Source organism: Oryctolagus cuniculus, chromosome 12, assembly GCF_964237555.1.
Source record: "Oryctolagus cuniculus chromosome 12, mOryCun1.1, whole genome shotgun sequence".
Classification (NCBI taxonomy): domain Eukaryota; kingdom Metazoa; phylum Chordata; class Mammalia; order Lagomorpha; family Leporidae; genus Oryctolagus; species Oryctolagus cuniculus.
Window position 1 is genome coordinate 106,027,817 of NC_091443.1, and position 18,471 is coordinate 106,046,287.

At 57.4% G+C, this 18,471-nt stretch overlaps 2 protein-coding genes across 9 annotated transcripts in view; one reads left to right on the forward strand and one right to left on the reverse strand.

Annotated features, from left to right (window-relative positions):
- Positions 1-117: 117 nt before the first annotated feature.
- Positions 118-17,072, forward strand: IDH3A (isocitrate dehydrogenase (NAD(+)) 3 catalytic subunit alpha). 3 transcript variants are annotated; one of them, XM_002721591.5, is made up of 11 exons: positions 118-240; positions 5,170-5,232; positions 7,450-7,533; positions 8,760-8,874; positions 9,831-10,018; positions 10,614-10,747; positions 11,923-12,025; positions 12,113-12,177; positions 13,061-13,145; positions 13,515-13,667; positions 15,901-17,072. In XM_002721591.5, exons 1-11 carry the CDS (start codon positions 214-216, stop codon positions 15,982-15,984), a joined length of 1,101 nt encoding a protein of 366 aa, XP_002721637.1. In that variant the 5' UTR covers positions 118-213; the 3' UTR covers positions 15,985-17,072. The 3 variants fall into 3 exon arrangements, with proteins under 3 accessions (XP_002721637.1, XP_051690610.1, XP_069910710.1); XM_051834650.2 differs by having other exon boundaries at positions 127-240; positions 5,170-5,208; XM_070054609.1 differs by lacking the exon at positions 118-240 and adding an exon at positions 848-4,908.
- Positions 17,073-17,327: 255 nt separating this feature from the next.
- Positions 17,328-18,471, reverse strand: part of ACSBG1 (acyl-CoA synthetase bubblegum family member 1) — a 34,947-nt gene continuing 33,803 nt past the window's right edge. For all 6 annotated transcript variants that reach the window (XM_017337650.3, XM_070054607.1, XM_070054606.1 and 3 more), the window contains one exon: positions 17,328-17,894. In XM_017337650.3, the coding sequence (XP_017193139.3) occupies positions 17,809-17,894 (86 nt within the window). In that variant the 3' untranslated portion in view covers positions 17,328-17,808. The remainder of the gene's footprint in view (positions 17,895-18,471) is intronic.

The following is an 18,471-nucleotide window of genomic DNA, read 5'->3' on the forward strand; positions in this document are numbered from 1 at the left end:
GTCGCAGCTCGGCGCGGCGCGTCACCGCGAGACGAGCCCGGCGATTGGCCAGCGGAGGCGGCGCGTGTCCGGGGGCGGGGCCAGGAGCGAGCGCGGAGACAGCCCTTGGCTCGCCGGTGGGGGCGGGGCCTCCGGGAGGCGGGGCCTCCGGCGCGGGCGAAGCGCCTGCGCCCTGCTGCCGCTGCTGTCGCTGCGGTGAGACGAGGGGACGCGATGGCCGGGCCCGCGTGGATCTCCAAGGTGAGCGCTGGCGGGCCGGCTCGAGAGCTGCCTGGCGGGGTGCCGCGTGCTGGCGGGGGCGGCTGCGCGGGCTCCGACGGGGAGGCGGCGGCGGCGCGCAGGGACAGTTGGGGGCCTGGCGCGGCCGCCCTGGCGCCGTGCCCCGGGGCCGGCACGCTGTGTGCGGGCAGCCCCGCGCCGGGCGGCCGGGCCTGGGGTGCGGGCGCCGTCAAGGTCAAGGCGGGAGGCGCCAGCCCTGCTCTTGGCGGGACCCGGCTGCCTCGGTCCGCATCGGCCAGGGCCTCTTCCTGCTGCGGTGCTGACCACGCCGACAGCACCCGGCCCGGCCCGGCCCGGCCCGGCCCGGCCCGGCCCAAGGGTCTGCTCGACCTCGGCCATGTCGCCGCAGGGGCCTGGGGCACGGCGTGGGCCTGGGGAGGTCTTTCCAGGTCAGGGAATCCCGGGGCCAGATATTTTTCCCTATGGGAGCGCGTCCCAGCCTGACCTGTGGCGCGCCTGTGGCTGGCCTCCCCCTTTAGAGGACACAGGGCATCCACGCCTGGGAATGATCGGATGACCCCTCGGGGAGGGAGACGGGGGCGCCTTCCTGCGTGGGCCTCCTGCGGCCGGGGAGCCTGAGCTGCCTGTGACAGCCCGGATGCAGGAGCTGGCGCAGGTGTGAGGTCTTGTGTGCGATTCCCCAGTCCTCGGCGGGGGGCTCACTTGTGGCTGAAGACGCCTAGCCCAAGGTCACACAGGGTCAGTGTGAGAGCTGGGGAAGGGCCCCTAGGGTGTGGCTTCCCAGGTCTCAGTTCTGTCCGGCCTGCTCCGGCCAAGGTCAAGTAGCAAATTATAGGTACAAGGAAAACCAGTGTTCTGCTGATGAGTGGTCCTCCAGAAATTTACCATAAGCAATTAATTTTTTTTTTTTTTGACGGGCAGTTAGACAGTGAGAGAGAGAGAAAGGTCTTCCTTCTGTTGGTTCACTCCCCTAACGGCCGCAACGGCCGGCATGCTGCACCAATCCAAAGCCAGGAGCTGGGTGCTTCCTCCCGGTCTCCCATGCGGGTGCAGGGACCCAAATACTTGGGCCATCCTTCACTGCCTTCCCGGGCCACAGCAGAGAGCTGGACTGTAAGAGGAGCAACCGGGACTAGAACCCAGGGTGCCGGTGCCGCAGGTGGAGGATTAGCCAAGTGAGCCCTGGCACCGGCCAGGAATTTTTTTAAACAAAATTTGATCCTACTTTTCTCTTCTGCCTTCAAAGAGAGGTTCCAGAGATACACTGTTGTTTATTTATTCAAAATTTTTTATTTATTTGAGAGACCGAGAACCCCCCAGATGCCAGCAATGGCCAGGACCAGAGTTGGGGGCCAGGAATTCAACCCCAGTCTCCCACACGAGTGACAGGAACCCAGTCACTTGAGCCATCAACACTGCCTTCCAGGGTCAGCCTGGGCGGGAAGTGGAGTCAGGAGCTGGGGCTGGGTGTGGAACCCAGGTGCTCCCGTAGGTCTTCCTGGCACTTTAAACGCTAGGCGAAGTGCTTACGCCAGGCACTGTTACTTAGCAGGGAGAAAAAATCCTTCCGCTGCAATGTCGGAGCCGTGGGTTTGAGTCCTGGCAATGACCAGTGATGTGCTGAGCCTGTATCTTCCCATACTTGGCTTGCAGAGTCCTTGAGGCTTGAATAAAATCATGGATGTGAGGGCTCCTAATACGTGCGGGCAATCGGACGCCTTCTTAGCTGCCAATCTGTCTTGGCGCTCATCCAGCGGGCAGCGGTTTTGCACATCAGTAAATGGTTCTTGGCTCAGATAAAGGCAAGGCGGCTTTCTGGTGTCACCATGTAAACCAGTCAGTCCCTTAATCGCCCGGCTTACGCTTGCTACCTAATCCATCCCTGTGCGTGCGTCGAGCCGTCAGGACAAGGCACGGACGCAGCACAGCTGGCGTGGTCCGTGCAGAAAATCTTGGTAGCAGGAGTCTGGGAGGGTGTTGCTGCTCCTGGGACCAGACTCCTCCTGTGACCTTTGCCAGAGTCATGCGCCCTGTGGGTCAGTTTCTCCCGTTGGAGATTAGACCAGAGGGGCCTCCGGGGCCGCCCCCAGGGTGGTGGCGCTGCTGAGCCCAGGGCCAGCTGTAATTAGAGCATTTTCCACTAAGCTTTCGGTTGGAACACAGGATCCACAGCTCTTAGGAAAGCTTCCCACAGAGAGAAAATAATGGGTTTGCAGAGATTCTGCGCAGAAGTGCTGTAGTTGTAACACAAGCGCTCCTTGTCCTGCTGTGTGCCAGACACTACGCTGTGGGTTTTAAGTTGGAGTTAGGCAGGTGGAAGGACCTAAACTCAGAGGTCAAGGTCCAGTCCCCGCTCCAGGCCTGGCCTCTGTTCTCCCTCTGAACAGGGTCGCCCACACCTGTCTCAGATTGAGAGGATTAGAACACTTTGAAATACCACGCATTCTTTTTTCATTATGCACATTTCCCATGAACCTCTTGGATTATCCCTTGTAGGTATGGATTTCAAAACTTTTTTTGGCACCAAGAGAAGTTAACTTTTCATTCTGTTTTCCACAAACTTTTGGAAGCACCCTCATACTAGGATAATTATAAAATAGCAGGCGACCTGTGCTATGAAAGTTCTGGTCATCCTAGTGACGTGGATGTAGTTAGCACCATTTTTAGGCTAAGGCCTTGGAGGAGGGATGGCAGGGCCAGTGGCTGGGTGGGGACTCCTTGGGTGGGGCTGCCCAAGCGGCCTCAGCGTATTTAACGCCTATTTATTGAGCACTCGCTGTGAGCTCCTGGGCTTGCATCTTAAATCAGTTCTGTGGTCAGGCCTCTGTCACAACAGGAAGTGAGCCTGTGAATGTCTTTTGCCACGTGGGGAGAGGCCTAGTGCAAACACTGTCCTCTGCCTGTCAGGGCGTAGCCCACCTGCTGGTGGGTGACCCTGCCCCAGGATGAAGACGTTGGCTGCGCTGTTGCACAGTGTTCTTTCTGGGCCTGGCCCTGTGTTTCAGCCTCAGCCTGGAGGCCTGGCCGTGCGCCCCAGCACTCACTCGTGGGCTGCCTTGGTTGGCTGGCGACCCAGCATCAGTATTTCAGCAGAGGTTCAGGCCCCCAGGGGGAAGACTAGGGGTGTAACAAGTGTGCCTTTGCTCCTTTTATTTGGCAGGAAAGTGACCTTTACAATTTTTGATAAATTTTCATACCTTTGGTCTGTGTATCCACTTTCTCTTTTTATATTTTTCTCTTTATAATCTAATTTGACTGTACCAGTTCTCAAGGACTCAGCTGTTAAAGTTTGAAATAAACTTTTAAAATGTATGTTTTTGGTGTCTGCTAATGTTAATTAGGGGAAAAATGTATCAATGTTAACATCTTAAGGTGGTGGGATTGCTGGGTGATTTTTTTTTTTTAATCCCAGACTCATTTGTTTGAAAGGGAGAGACAGGGAGAGGAAGATCTTCTCTCCACTAGTTTATTTCCCAAATTTGGAAGCCTGGAGCCAAAAACTCCATCCGGGTCTCCCACGTGGGTGACAGGGGTCCAAGCACTTGGGCCATCTTCTGCTGCTTTCTCAAGCCCATTAATAGGAAGCTGGATAGGAAGTGGAGTAGCTGGTACTCAAACCAGCACCCATATGGGATGCTGGCATTGCAAATGGTGGCTTAATCTGCTAGGCCAGGTGGCTGGCTCCGCTTTTGTTTTTTATGTATCTTTCCCTAGTCCCAGCAAACTTGCAATAATGACTGTGTTACCTATGGGAGGCTTCAGAAAGTTTGTAGGACAATGAAATTAAAGGAAAATATGAATTTCCCATGAACTCTTTGAAGCCCTTTTGTGTCATCAGAAGAAATAAATAAATAACTTGAAAATCTTTGGGGGCCGGCACTGTGGCACAACAGGTGAAGGTGCCACCTGTGGCGCCAGCATCCCATATGGGCGCTGGTTTGAGTCCCAGCTGCTCCACTTCCGATCCAGCTCTCTGCTGTGGCCTGGGAAAGCAGTAGAAGATGGCCCAGGTCCTTGGGCCCCTGCACCCACGTGGGAGACCTGGAAGAAGCTCCTGACTCTTGGCTTCAGATCAGCACAGTTCTGGCCGTTGTGGCCAATTGGGGAGTGAACCAGTGAGTGGAAGACTCTCTCTCTGCCTCTCTGTAACTCTGCCTTTCAAATAAATAAATACATCTTAAAAAAAGAAAAAATCTGTGCTGTGTGGCATGAGCATAGATGGCACTACACATTCTTAGATTTTATTACCAAGTGTGTGTTCTTCCTGTTTGTGGGAGAGAAGACAGGAAGTGTGTTAATGAAGGAGCGCTGGCCCAGGGCACGGAGGACCTGAAGCCTGGTTCCCATTTTGCCAGTTAGTCACCGCGTGACCCTCAGGCCGTGTCGCCGTCTGGGCAGGGAGCGAGCTGTGCTCTGGTTGCCCAGGGACTCCCCGCTCTAAAATCAGTGGTGACCGTTTCAGGGTGTGTTCCCCCAGCTGGCCTGGTGGTCCAGAGACGACATGACCTAGCAGATCTCCAAAGAGAAATGACTGAAGCCAGGAGCCGGGAGCTCCTTCCAGGTCTCCCATGCGAGTGCAGGGGCCCCAGCACTTGGGCCATCCTCCACTGCTTTCCCAGGCCACAGCAGAGAGCTGGATCGGAAGTGGAGCAGCCGAGACTCGAACAGGTGCCCATATGGGATGCCGGCACTGCACGCAGCAGCCTTACCCACCATGCCACAGTGTCAGCCAATCACACACAGAAAGTCAGCTTTGAAAATGTGTGACAGCATTTGGGTTTCACGTTTGCACTTGCGTGCCGCGTTGAGCTGATACGCGTGAGAAGTTCATGGGAAGAGTGCGGCCGTGCGAGTGTGTGGCATCAGCCATCACAAGTGACTCCCTCTTTTAATCCTGTGTGTGACATTTCTCTGTTGCTATTAACTTAGGTCTCTCGGCTGCTGGGGGCATTCCACAACCCAAAACAGGTGACCCGCGGTTTTGCTGGTGGAGTGAGTATAATTCCGTCTTTTATTTTTTTTTCCTTCCAGAAGTTTCTCAAGAAAGATGCTCCGATGTGTTTATTGCGTAGCATTTATCCCCACTTATTAAAACTGGGGGAAATTGGCCGTATTGGCAACGTGTGTTGAGGCCGCTGCACATTAAAGGAATATTATATTACAGCTGGCCACGGAGCCAGCCACGTTAATACCATGAGGGGGCCTTGTTAAAAATAGATGGAAATCGCCCTGCAGCCCGCTGCTGTGTTGCACGGCCTCGTTTCGGCAAGACGGTTCTTTCCAGGTCGAGAGAAAGTTGTTGAGAAGCTTCGAAACCGGCTTTGCATTTTTCAGTTCCCGAGCTGACAGTAGGGAATGCCTGGCCACATGCAGGCCCCACTGGCCAAGCCTGCCTTGTGCAGTTACACTGGCCCCGTGTCGGTGTCGGGGGGAGGGGGGGTCACCTGCTGCTCCTTGCACCTGCTGCCCTCAGAGCCCTCCCTCCCCCCAGCCCCAGCCCCGGCCCCGGCATTTGAGCCTGCGCTGTCCCGGCTGATGCCACGGTCTTGGAACCTTCTAGGACTGTGGGTCAGTGGCTTCCTCTTCACTTTTATGTTGCCTCTGTTTGGTGGGGTCTGATTTGGGTTTCCTGTTTCCTACACTGCCATACAGCCTTGTGGGATTTATCAGACCATAGGCCACTGTTTTTTCCCCATTTGCTTCCTGTACTGTGGGAGAAAAATACGTCTGCCGGTGGCCTGTTGGCATTTGTTCTTGGCCGTTGGGAGGACAGGAAGACAAAGCCAAAGGGCTCCTCGGGCCCGGTGTGTGCCAGAGGTGCAGGACGAGCCTTGGCCTTCCAACTGGAGGCAGCTGAGCCAGTGAACGGGTGGCCGCGGCTTTGCTGCCGTCACTTGTGTTCAGGCTATCCGTTTTTTAAAATAAAACATTAATCGGCCTGCTGGAGGAGATTACTTTCAAAAGAAGTAAGACACTAATTTTTCAAGATTTCTTCATATGTAGAGAACTCCAGGGAGTCTCACTGGAAGAAGGCAGAGGGCCAGGGACCCATGAATTCATGGTGGTGGAGAAGCTGTCGCCCAGGCGGCTGGGACTGGAAAAAACCAGGGCCAAACCCCTGGGTGGGGGAGGTCCCCAAGTAATAAAGTGTGCAGGTCCCACATGGAGAGAGAGGTCCGAATATGAACTCGTTTGCACCCTCTGATCTTTGCCTCTCCCGTACTGTCATTCCCATGTTTGAAACGCTGGCCCCATCTTAGCTGAAACCTTTGGAGGAGTCATATGTCCACTTCCTGCCCTTGCACATGGCAGGAGTGACACACGTGCTGTCCTCCTGGCCCTGGTCAGCTCTGCTGAGCCTCCCTAGGTGACACTCGTCATTAAGGACCCAGGCAGAGGCAGCTGTGAAAGATGGGTGCCTCCCTTTTTCTTCTTTTTTTTTTTGAAATGTTTGTTTATTGTTTAGTTTCACTTTATTTGAAAGATGGACAGAAACAGATCTCCGTACCCTCAACAGTTGGGGCTGGGCCAGGCCGAAGTCGGGATCCTGGAACCCAATCTGGGTCTCCCACGTGGGTGGCAGGGACGCAGTGACTTGAACCATGATCTGCTAGCTCCCAGGCAGCCGTCGTGAGGAGCTGGAGCTGAGACTTGAACCCAGGCACTCCGACGTGGCATGTGGGGGGCCCTCGCCGCTGTGCCGGCGCCCGCCCTGGCTTCTCTCCACGTAAAGTCAGCTTTCTCTGAGTGCCAAGACGGCCTGCCTCTGCCGGGTTGGAAGAGTGGAGGGCGGAGGCCGTGCGAGCGGCTTTCCAGGGCCACAGCGGGAGGGGAGGGCGCCTGCTGCAGGAAACCCTGAACATTTCTGTGCGGGAGCAGTGCAGAATGCAAGGGTGGGACTGTCCCTGGGGTGAGAGCCCTGAGTGCATTGGCGTCACTGTAGCCTGTCTGAGAAGAAGTACAAATGCATCAGGTGGGGAGCCTGCTGGACAGTTGAACTTATTTTTGCCTATGTAAAGAGGGTCGTTTGAGTTCTTTTAAAAGCCAAGCTCAGAGACAGCATAGACTGTGGGTCTTTTCCTTACTGTGTTGCCTTCTTAATTGCATCCGAGTCTTCCAGGATTCCCATCAAGTGGCTTTCTCTCTGCGTGCTGTCTGTTTGGAACCTAGAAGCCAAGTCTTACTGTCTCCTTTATTTCTTGCACTCAGGTTCAGACAGTGACTTTAATTCCAGGAGATGGCATTGGCCCCGAAATCTCAGCTGCGGTTATGAAGATTTTTGATGCTGCCAAAGTAAGTGGGCTCAAGAAATGCGTGGGCTTAGCAGTGACTCGAGGCTGAGCTCCCCGGCTGCACTCACTTCTGTAAAGCCGGGGAGGTGCGCCCTCCCCCGAGCTTGTCCTTCCACAGTGCCATGCCAGTGTCGACTGAAGCCGCCGCGGTGCCACCTGTCGTGTGTGACGTCGAGGGGGTGGTCCTGACCTGTGGGTCTTGCAGCCTTGCCTGGCGTTAGGGTCTCGGAGCCCCACCAAGTCCCCCGTGTGCCTCTTTCTCCCTTCCTACCAAAATAGAGCCTAAGTGATGTGTGGGAAACCTGTATAGGAGACTTTACGTTACTTTCTAAAAAATTTATTTATTTATTTGAGATGTGGATATATAAGAGAGAGAGAGAAAGAGAGACAGAGAAATTGAGAGCTCACATTCAGTGTTCACACCTCAAATGCCTACAATGGCCAGGAGAAGGCCAGGAGCCAGGGACGCGATCCCGGTCTCCCGTGTGGGTGGCAGGAACTTCAGTCCCTGTTGCCTCCCAGCGTGCACCAGCAGGGAAGCTGGGATGGGGAGCTGGGCCAAGACTTGGGCCGGGCGTCCTGACGTGGGACACGGGCGTGCCACAGGTGTCCTCGCTGCTGCGCCGAGCAGCTGCCCCAGGTCTCCCGTTCTCTTCACACGAGTCACGGGTGTCCAGTGCGTTCCCAGAGTTGTGTAGCCCTCACCACAGCCAGTTTAAACACGTTTGCATTACCCAATAAGACACTCCATACCCATTGGTCACTGCCTGTCTCCCCTTTCTCCCACCCCGCCCCCAACCCTGGGCCCCCACTCATCCAACTTCTGTCCCCATAGAGTGGCCTGTTCTGGAGCTTGCCTGTAAGTAGTCTTGGGCTCGGCTTCCTTGGCTTTGCACGGTGTTTCCAAGGTTCGTGACGGCATGTCAGTGCTGCACCTCTGTCCCGGGCTACGTGCCTGTGAGCTGTGCGCCCCCACCCCTCCTGACGTTCTCATGACAGCCACCTTGAGAGTCCTGGAGAAGAAAGGCAGGGGGCAGGTGGCAGCCAGAAGTGACCACGGCGCTCGCCATGGAGACGCGACCTCTCTTCCTGCAGCCAGGAGCCTCCCGGACGCCCGCCGCCCCGTCTTTCCCAGCCACATGCCGAGTTGCAGTAGTCTGCTCACGCTTGCAGCCTGCCCGTCTCGGTTAGGTCTCTCCAGTTCCCTGTGCTCTGTGTGGCATTCAGGCCCCGATTCAGTGGGAGGAGCGGAATGTGACTGCCATCCAAGGCCCAGGAGGACGGTGGATGATCCCTCCAGAAGCCAAGGAGTCCATGGACAAGAACAAGATGGGCTTGAAAGGTAGCACTGGCCCAGGGACCGGGGACCAGGGTGGGCAGCGATGCCTGCGACAGGTGTTGGGGGTGTCAGAGTTTCTGCGTGTCCCAGCCAAGGCCTGCCCACCTACAGAGTAAAGGCGTCTTTTTAGGAAGTAACTACTCGGACAAAGACGCTTTGTCCTTCATTTGGGACATTCTTTTCCCCCCAGATAAACGATGAAGTGTTCCTGACCCATACCCAGTGACAACATCTATTTATAGTCCCCTAGATTTATCTTTTACTTAATTTGCACATTTTTGTCATTTTTTTTTAAAGATTTATTTATTTGAAAGAGTTACAGATAGAGAAGTCTTCCATCTGCTGGTTCACTCCCCAGATGGCCACAATGGCCGGAGCTGCGCCTATCCAAAGCCAGGAGCCAGGAGCTTCTTCCAGGTCTCCCACATGGTGCAGGGACCCAAAGACTTGGGTCATCTTCTACTGCTTTCCCAGGCTGTAGCAAAGAGCTGGATCGGAAGTGGAGCAGCCGGGACTAGAACCAGAGCCCATATGGAATGCCGGTGCCTCAGACCAGAGCTTTAACCCACTGCCCCACAGCGCCGGCCCCTTGTCATTGTTGTAATTCCTGTTGAAGGTCGTGATTCTTGTGACCAATTGAAATTCTGGCTTTAAAACCACAGCCAGGTCCCAGTGCGCATCTCCTGTCCGTGACTCACTGGCCGCCAGGCTCAGACACATTTTTAAGCGATGGGAACGGAGTTGGCACCAGTTCACCAGGAGAGTGAGGGTTGGCCCGTGGCTTGCACCCGGTACGGCATGTGGCCGTCAGGACGAGAAATGCAGTCGGTGTCGCTGGTGTGACTGAGGGAGAGGGAGAAGTTAGAGGCAGAACGCACTTCACGAGGCAGCCCAGCTGGGTTCGGAGGGCACGTGGGAGAGCCAGATGTATCCGTGCCCCTGGGTCTTCCTGGTTACAGGCCCCTTGAAGACCCCGATAGCGGCCGGTCACCCATCTATGAACCTGTTGCTCCGGAAAACATTCGACCTCTATGCCAACGTCCGGCCGTGCGTCTCCATCGAAGGCTACAAGACCCCGTACACCGACGTGAACATCGTCACCATCCGCGAGAACACCGAGGGGGAGTACAGCGGGATCGAGCACGTGGTAGGTTTGCCGCGTGCTCTGCGACCCCTGGCTGCGAGTCCGCCCGTTCCTGCTCCCAGCTGACAGGGCACTGCCGCGTGAGGAGCGGTGGGGGTGTGCCCGGCACAGGCTCGGGGAGCTGCTGTCGGCCTTGTTTTACTTATTTATTTGAGAAAGAGACAAGCAGAGAGCTCCAGTCTGCGGGGGTCCTCCCCAAATGCCCACCCTTGCCAAGACGGGGCCAGAGGCAAAGCGGGGAGCTGGGAGTACAACCCAAGTCTCCCATGGGGTTGGCAGGAGCCCAAATACTGGAGCTGGCCCTCTGCCTCCCAGGGTCTGCAGCAGCAGGAAGCTGGGGTCCGGAAGCAGAGCGAGCTGCTCTGACGTGGGACCCTGGGGTCTTCCCCGCTCCCTGCCTCGGTAGTTTGAGCGCCCACTTCACAGGTGTGCTGTTGGGCGGGTGACCGTCTGCACCTCCGCGTTCCTCGTCTGTGCCATGCGTTGTCTGCCGTGGGCTGGGATGAGCGTGGAGCTAGCTGTCCTGGCTGCCTGCTGCGGCCGGCCGGCGTGCCCCCCCCCCCCCCCCGGTCCAGTGAGCAGGCCTTCTCCCTTCCAGATCGTGGACGGGGTTGTGCAGAGCATCAAGCTCATCACCGAGGAGGCGAGCAAGCGCATCGCGCAGTTTGCCTTCGAGTACGCCCGCAACAACCACCGCAGCAACGTCACGGCCGTGCACAAAGCCAACATCATGTGAGTGCCGCCGCCGCCCCGGGGAGCAGTGATGGAGCCCCCCGCCCCCATGCTCCTCTCCAGCCCCGACACCCGGGCTTCGCCGCGGGAACCCCAGATGCGGACGAAGAGGGGCAGGAGTCAGGTCCTGGAAGTCAGTGGAGGGACGGAGGTTTGCAGCAAGGGATGCGAATGGGGCGTGCTCCTGCGGGGCCACGCACTCAGGGCTGGGGGCAGGGCGAGACGCCAGCAGGGGACCCCTCACCCAGCCTGAGACGCCAGCGGGGGGACCCCTCTCCCAGCCTGAGATGCCAGCGGGGGGACCCCTCTCCCAGCCTGAGACGCCAGCAGGGGACCCCTCACCCAGCCTGAGACACCAGCAGGGGACCCCTCACCCTGAGACGGGGACCCCTCACCCAGCCTGAGAACGCCAGCAGGGGACCCCTCTCCCAGCCTGCTGAGGGCCATCTCTGAATGTGCAGAGAAACAGGTGTTGAGTCTGTAGTAGAGTAAATGTGTAAACCCGTGAGGGGCGTGGCCTCTCAGAGCCACCTGATTAACCCCGCTGGGTGTTTCTCAGTTCTCGCTGGACAATACCATAAAAATAGAGCCTTCTCTCTTACCTTCAGACTGTTTTCTAGTTCTTGCCCTTTTGTGCTTCCGGAAGGATCCCAAAACATTTCCAGCTTACTTTTTTTTTTTTTTTTTTTTTTTGACAGGCAGAGTGGACAGTGAGAGAGAGAGACAGAGAGAAAGGTCTTCCTTTTGCCGTTGGTTCACCCTCCAATGGCCGCCACGGCTGGCGCGCTGTGGCCGGCGCACCGCGCTGATCCGATGGCAGGAGCCAGGTGCTTCTCCTGGTCTCCCATGGGGTGCAGGGCCCAAGCACTTGGGCCATCCTCCTCTGCACTCCCTGGCCACAGCAGAGAGCTGGCCTGGAAGAGGGGCAACCGGGACAGAATCCAGTGCCCCGACCGGGACAAGAACCCGGTGTGCCGGTGCCGCAAGGTGGAGGATTAGCCTAGTGAGCCGCGGCGCCGGCTCCAGCTTACATTTTATTAACTGCCTGAGACATGATTCCCGTGTGGTTGAAATGAGACATCTTGGGGCTTCTGGGAGTGAATCTGCTTCTCGGGCTTGATCTTTTTCTTGCCATAAGTCTCTGTCTTCAGCGGTTTTTGTCTGATTAAATCCAGGCGGATGTCAGACGGGCTCTTCCTGCAGAAGTGCAGGGAGGTTGCGGAGAACTGCAAAGACATTAAGTTCAATGAGATGTACCTGGACACAGTGTGTCTGAACGTAAGTACACCCTCGCTGGCAGCTGCTGCTTCTCGGGCCAGCGGAGGGGCTCTCCCCTTGCTAAATGCACAAATGTGTTTCTCGCAGATGGTACAAGACCCGTCCCAATTTGATGTTCTCGTTATGCCAAATTTGTATGGAGACATCCTCAGGTGAGTCTGGCCGGTATAATAAATGACAGCTTAGCACTTTCAATCTCAGGTGCTATCTAAGTCTGTTTTCTGTGGCTGTAACAAAATGCCAGGGGCTGCTGGCTTTGTGAAGGGAAGAGTTCATCCTGGCTCCTTGCGTGGGGTGGGGAAGTTTGAGAAGTGTGCTAGCGTCTGGCGAGGGCCTTGATTGGTTCAGCTCCTGGGGGGGACGTGGAAGGGAAGCAGGTGTGGGTGTGGGAGCCTCGGGGGAGGGCCAGGCTCACTCTGTAACAACTCACTCTGCTGAGAGCAAGCCACCCACTCTCTGGAGGAAAGCATCAGCCGGCGGGTGCCAGGGAGCGCACATTGGGGGCTGTCCCTTCGTCCCTTTGCCAGATCAGCTCTGGGCTGTCGCTCCCTAACCATCCGTCCACTCTAGCCGGTTCCCAGATGGTCAATTGGCTGAGTGATTCTAGTATGTTTTGTTACATATGGCTGGTAGGGAGGGAGGTGGTCCCTTAGTAACTTTTGAGGTTATTTCAGACTTAGGGAAAAGTTTCAAGGGTTGTATAAACAAGTCAAGGCTCAGGCTAGACCTGTGGTCTCAGGCTGGACCCTTCGTTTTCTGTTTTATTCAGTGGTGAGTCCATCAGAGCCTGGCCGGGGGTCTCTTCTCCAGGGCTCCTGTGTGCTCTCCACACAGCCTTGCCGTCTGGGGCCCCGCCTGGCCTCACACCGCAGGCTCCCCCACGTTCTCCTAACCCCAGCCCCGGGATCAGCCGTTTCTCCCAGGAGCCCTGTGGTTCCTTGGGGGGAGGATGGTTATCTCAGAACTGATGTCTGGGAGCCAGGCGAAATGTCTTGTTTTTCAGAATATTCTGTGATTTTGCTTTTCCGCCCCCAGTGACCTGTGTGCAGGGTTGATTGGCGGTCTCGGCGTGACACCGAGCGGCAACATCGGAGCCAACGGGGTCGCCATCTTCGAGTCGGTGAGGCCCCCCCTCCGAAGGCAGAGTTCAGATCCGGAGTCGGCCTGAGCCCTCGGGGCGGGTTATTGGGCTTTAACTCTCGGGTTTCCAGCTTGTCAGAAGAAAGCGATGCCTTATTTATCTCTCAGTTATAAGCTTGGTTTGCTCGTTTATTTTCTTCTAGACATTTCTTAATTACGCCTCCTTCCTCCCTTAAAATCCTTTATCAAACTTTGGGCTGGAAAGATGGGCGGTCTGCATTTTCTTGTGTTTTCCCAAGGCTGACTTGCACACACTGGCTGCGGGTGGGGGGTGGCAGTGGCCCCGGCTCCCCAGCCCAGGGGCCGCTTCTCCTGCCGCCCTCCTGCTGATGCACCTTGCCTGGGCTAGGTTCACGGGACAGCCCCGGACATCGCAGGCAAGGACATGGCCAACCCCACAGCCCTGCTGCTCAGCGCCGTGATGATGCTGCGTCACATGGGCCTGTTTGACCACGCCGCGAGAATCGAGGCTGCGTGCTTTGCTACGATTAAGGACGGAAAGGTATCCGCCATCGCGCCCGCCCTGGGCCGGGACCAACGCACTCTTCCCACGTGTCTGCCAGTAACATCGAAGGATGTGCATTCTCTTTTTACAGAGATTTGTTTATTTATTTAAAGGCAGAAGTACACAGAGAGGTCAGCCAGGACCGGAGCAGGCTGAAGCCAGGAGCCAGGAGCTCCATCCGGGTCTCCCACTGCTTTCCCAGCCGGAGCAGGGAGCTGCAGCCGAGCAGCTGGGGCTTGAACCAGTGCTGCAGTGTGGGAGGCTGGTGTTGCAGGCGGCGGGTTCACTCACTGTAATTTAATGCGAGTCCCCAATGGTGTACGGTATTTTTTAAAAAGTTGTTTATTTTCGGGGTTGGCACTGTAGCATAATGGGTAAAGCCGCCTCCTGCAGCGCCAGCATCCCATATGGGCACTGGTTCGAGTCCTGGCTGCTCCACTTCCGATCCAGCTCTCTGCTGCGGCCTGGGAAAGCAGTGGAAGATGGCCCACGTGCTTGGGCCCCTGCGCCCACGTGGGAGAGCCGGAAGAAGCTCCTGGCTCTCAGCTTTGGATCAGCCCAGCTCCAACCATTGCAGCCACTTGAGGAGTGAACCAGCAGATGAAAGACCTCTCTCTGTCTCTCTACCTCTGCCTTTCAAATAAACAAATAACTCTTTTTTAAAAGAATTATTTTCATCTTATTGAAAGGCAGAGCTGTTCCACCCATTGGGTCACTCCCTAAATGCCCACAACAGCTGAGGCTGGGCCAGGCAGAAGCCCGGGCCGGAACTCAGTCCAGGTCTCCCACGTGAGTGGGTGTGCATCTGCAGGAAGCTGGGTGGGAAGCAGAGGAGCCGGCCTCAGAGGCGGCGCTGTGATACGGGATGCCGGCACATTAGCCATGGTGCGGGACCCCCGTCCCCGGCGTGCACACGTGCACATTCTGCGATGTGAAGAGAGAAGATGGTGGCAGTGGGCAAGGCCAGGGCCTCCGGTGCAGGTGCAGAGTCCCTGTGTTTATAATACAGGGATGTTCTGGGTTGATACTAAGTATGCATCTGTCCGGGAGTCATTCAGAAGTTTTATAAAAGTAGCCATCATGGCTCCAACGCTTAGCTGACTTCCAGTTCCGCTTGTGGAGCTAAGTGGATCTCACTGCCCTGCGAAGAAGGTGCTTCCGTAGATGGGGTGCCGAGGCACAGAGAGAGGGACGGGGGGGGGGCTCTGTCCCAGCTCTCGCACCTCCTGGCTGTCGTCCCCAGCCACCTCCCCTGCCCCCATAGCGGCTGGAGCCACAGCTGGGAGTGATGGGTTTTTCTGAAAGCCGAGGAGGGTGGTGGAGGGCGCGTCTCAGGAGGCGACCCTAGGAGAGCTGAGCCCGCGTCGGGTCCCTTCTCTGTCTCAAGCATTGTGGTGAAACGCTCGTGAGGGGCAGTGTGCCTGCTGGTCCCAGCGGGGGCGCCGAGCCCTGCTGCCTGTAGCCGCTGCTCCGTCTGTCTCTAGCGCCCAAATCCTCCCAAAGCAAGGCTCTCTCCCCACGAAACACCAGCCCCCGGCGACCCCTCCTGCTTCCGTCTCTGGGGGCACTGACTACTTCCGGGACCTTGTGTGGATGGAAACACGGACGCCCAGCTTGTTCTGCGTGTGTCTGCTGAGCTGGCGCCCCTGCAAGAGGACTCTGTTCTCAGTGCGCGCCTGAGGCTCGTTCCGACGGCGGCCCCTCTGGCGGCCTAGGCGTTGTCTGCCTTTGATGCTGAGGCCCCGCGGAGGACAGAGGGCCGCGGGAGCTGGCGGGAGATGGATCGGCCTCGCGGGAGACTTTGTTTGCCCGAAGAGGGAAATGGAAGAATTAGTGACGGGAGTGTTTCCTCGGTATCTGTCTCCCAGCCTCCAAAGACAGATCCGAAGACGTCTCCAGTTTTCGAAGCTTCAGAAGTCCCCACGGGCTTGATGAAGCCTGCGGTTCAGATTTGCTTTCACTTAGACGTCTGTAATCAGCAAATCTTTCCTTAGGGTCTGTGCCGGGCTGGGCGCGAGGGAACATTCTGGAAACCCTCCCTGCCTCCTGACTCCCTGAGGGGCGTCCTGGGCGTCCCAGCGCTCCTGGAGTGTGTGTGTGGGGGGGTGACGGGCCAGGGCGAGCCTCCCCCTGGAGCCAGGAGCTGGTGCGTCTCAGGGGGATTAAGCAGAACCCTGGGCTTCCTTTAGGGTGTGCTCACATTTGCATTTTTGCTTTTCCCCTTCCTCAGAGCTTAACGAAAGACCTGGGCGGCAACGCCACGTGCTCAGACTTCACGGAGGAGATCTGCCGCCGCGTGAAAGACCTGGATTAGGCCCGCCGCCGCCTGGGCAGCCATCGCTCCCGCCCTGCCCTGCGTGGTCCCGGCTGCTCGCCGGCGACGGCGCGTCTTCAGACCTGGACTTTTAACACCTGCGCCGAGATGGCGGGCGACGCCCCGGGCCAGCTTTCGAGGGACTTTTTCCAAGCGCTGGTTTTATTTATTAAACGCCCGTCTGGTCAACACCTGTCGGTGCACTCTAGGGGACTCTCAGCCGCTGTCGCTAACCATTTCATTTCACGCTTCAGTCCGCAGTGTGTCTCCCCGGCCGTGCAGAGCGGGATGCAGAATTCACGGGGAAAACATCTAACTTTCTCAGAGAAAAACCCTGTTTGCCTTGATTGACAGCGACAGGACGGAGATAAAAGGGAATAGCGGCTTCATAGCACAAGACGAGCTTCCTGCCAAGCTAAGCGGACACAGGACAAGCTGCCCGGGCGAGTCCCGCCGCACACGGGAACGCGCACGTGTGTCCTTGACACGCGTGAATAAAAACTTCACTTCCACAGAATAGATAAGGAGGCGCGTAGTTTTGGTTAGGAAGGCACAGATGACGTGTTGGGTACAAAGACTCAAAGCCCGGGACGCTCAGCTGTTTTATGTCCCAGGAGAGATTTTCTGTTCTGTCCAGGAGCAGTCCTCCTTTCTCACAGGAGCCGTTTTCAGCATCCTGAATTGTCACAGCCTCTGCCGCTGGCCCGGCACTGCCTGGTCACCTGTGCGTGCTGCGCTGGGGGCACGTGGGAGCCGGCTGCCTCCGCCCCCGCTGTGTGTCGACAGCGGCCTGAGCCGAGTCCCAGAACCGGGGCACACTTGGAGCCGGGCCCCTCCGCTTTGGACCCCCGCAGGAGCTACTGGTCCCCCTCGGCCCCTCCCCTAGGCACCTGCCGGCCCCTCGGCCCTCGTGTGACTTTGCAAACCTGTGGTTTTGCGCAGTGCACCCAGGCCACGAGGGGCGGGTCCGTTTGAAAGCTGTCCCCCGGCGCACGTCTGACTTGTTTAAGCGGCTGCTTCTGTTGTATCGGATTGTGCTCATTATCAGTGGCTTTTGGGTTTGCAGAAATAAAGAATTCCCAACCCGACCGAGACGTGCACTTTCTCTGCAGGCTTCCCACGCTCATCCTTGGGTCGTTTTGCCGAGGGCGTCCCCAACAATGGCTGCTCACCGTGCTGAGGGCGGGAGGGGCCCCAGCAGCTGCTTTTACTAGAATGTTCCACCCGACCTTTGTGCCGGGGCAGTCACAGTCACTCACACACCTCCTGCGTACAGTCCCGCGGGTTAAACACCTGCTGTGCCTAGAAGTGGCCCTGTCCACTCAGCTGACAGAGAAGGTGGGGACAGTTGTGTTAAAAGGTTTAATATTCAAATGACACATTAAATATAATCAAATAGCTTTGTTACGCATCAAGCCGGCTGGTGAGGCGGAGGGGTGGGCTCCCAGGCAGCCAGTGCACAGCTGAGCAGGGACTGCTCTCCCCAGGCCCCGCCCACCGCAGCCCACCAGGGGTCCGGCTGTTAGGGGCGCTAGCAGCTCGTTAAATCTACCCGGGACGAAGGCCCCAAATGACGGGCCCTTCACTTCTGGAAGGGAAGCTGATCTCATTTGTCACCTGAACCAAAAGCAGTACTGAAACTATCCACACACGAAGATTGTCAGCTGTCGGCGTGGACCCGGCTGTGCCACGCCCCCACCAGGACGCCAGGCAGACCTGCCGGAAGCTCTGGGCCCAGAATGAAGGGAGCCGGAGCTCAGGAATTGGCTCGAAAGGCCTGCCGCCATGGACCTACGCAGCAGGAGCCGGAACCCCGGGCCCCGGCTACTTTCTTTGCTCTTGGTAAAAGGAATCGATGATGTCCTTGTACTTCTCCAGGACTGTGAGCCTCTTCAGTTTCATCGTGGGACCTAGAGGGAGAGCGGGGAGAAGCGTGAGGCCCAGCTCTGTGAGACGCGTGTGGCCAAGGTCCTGGCTCAGGAGACCCGCAAGTCTGGAACTGAGGCAGACGGGCCCGGCCAAGGAGCTGGCCTCCCGCCGCTGTGGCCCGCAGTCCGCACAGGAGGTGATGGGACACACCCAACACACCCTCTGGACCCCGTCGTTTAGGGATGGATGAGACACAACGTTTGGATATTTTCCACCTGCCATTGCGGAAGTAGCGGATACAAAAGCAGAGCCCGAGAGCAGTTTCTGTCCCAGGCGCTGGGGTCGTGCCCTCTGGGTTGAGCCAGTGGCCCTGTCACAGGGACACGCATGCAGCTTCCGGAGGGGGCTGTTGCCCACAGACCGGGGCCTTGGCCTGCAGCCAGCAAGGCAGTGATACCTGCCAACAACCACGTGCTGGGCGCAGAAGTGCAGCCCCCGCGTCGCGAGCCACAGCCCCGCAAGCTGCCCGGAAACAGACGACTCCATGTGGGGCGACAGATGACGCACGCGTGGCCTCTGCCTGCCGGCGGCCCTGCGCACTGCCATGATGGTGTGTGT

What these genes read in the sequence shown, in the direction of transcription:
- IDH3A (XM_070054609.1), top strand. Translation starts at nt 4,768, where the DNA reads ATGACTGAAGCCAGGAGCCGGGAGCTCCTTCCAGGTCTCCCATGCGAG. An exon ending in AGCAGCCGAGACTCGAACAG is followed by an intron (nt 4,909 to 5,169) that starts GTGCCCATATGG and finishes CTATTAACTTAG; the next exon opens with GTCTCTCGGCTGCTGGGGGC. An exon ending in GGGTCGCCATCTTCGAGTCG is followed by an intron (nt 13,146 to 13,514) that starts GTGAGGCCCCCC and finishes TGCCTGGGCTAG; the next exon opens with GTTCACGGGACAGCCCCGGA.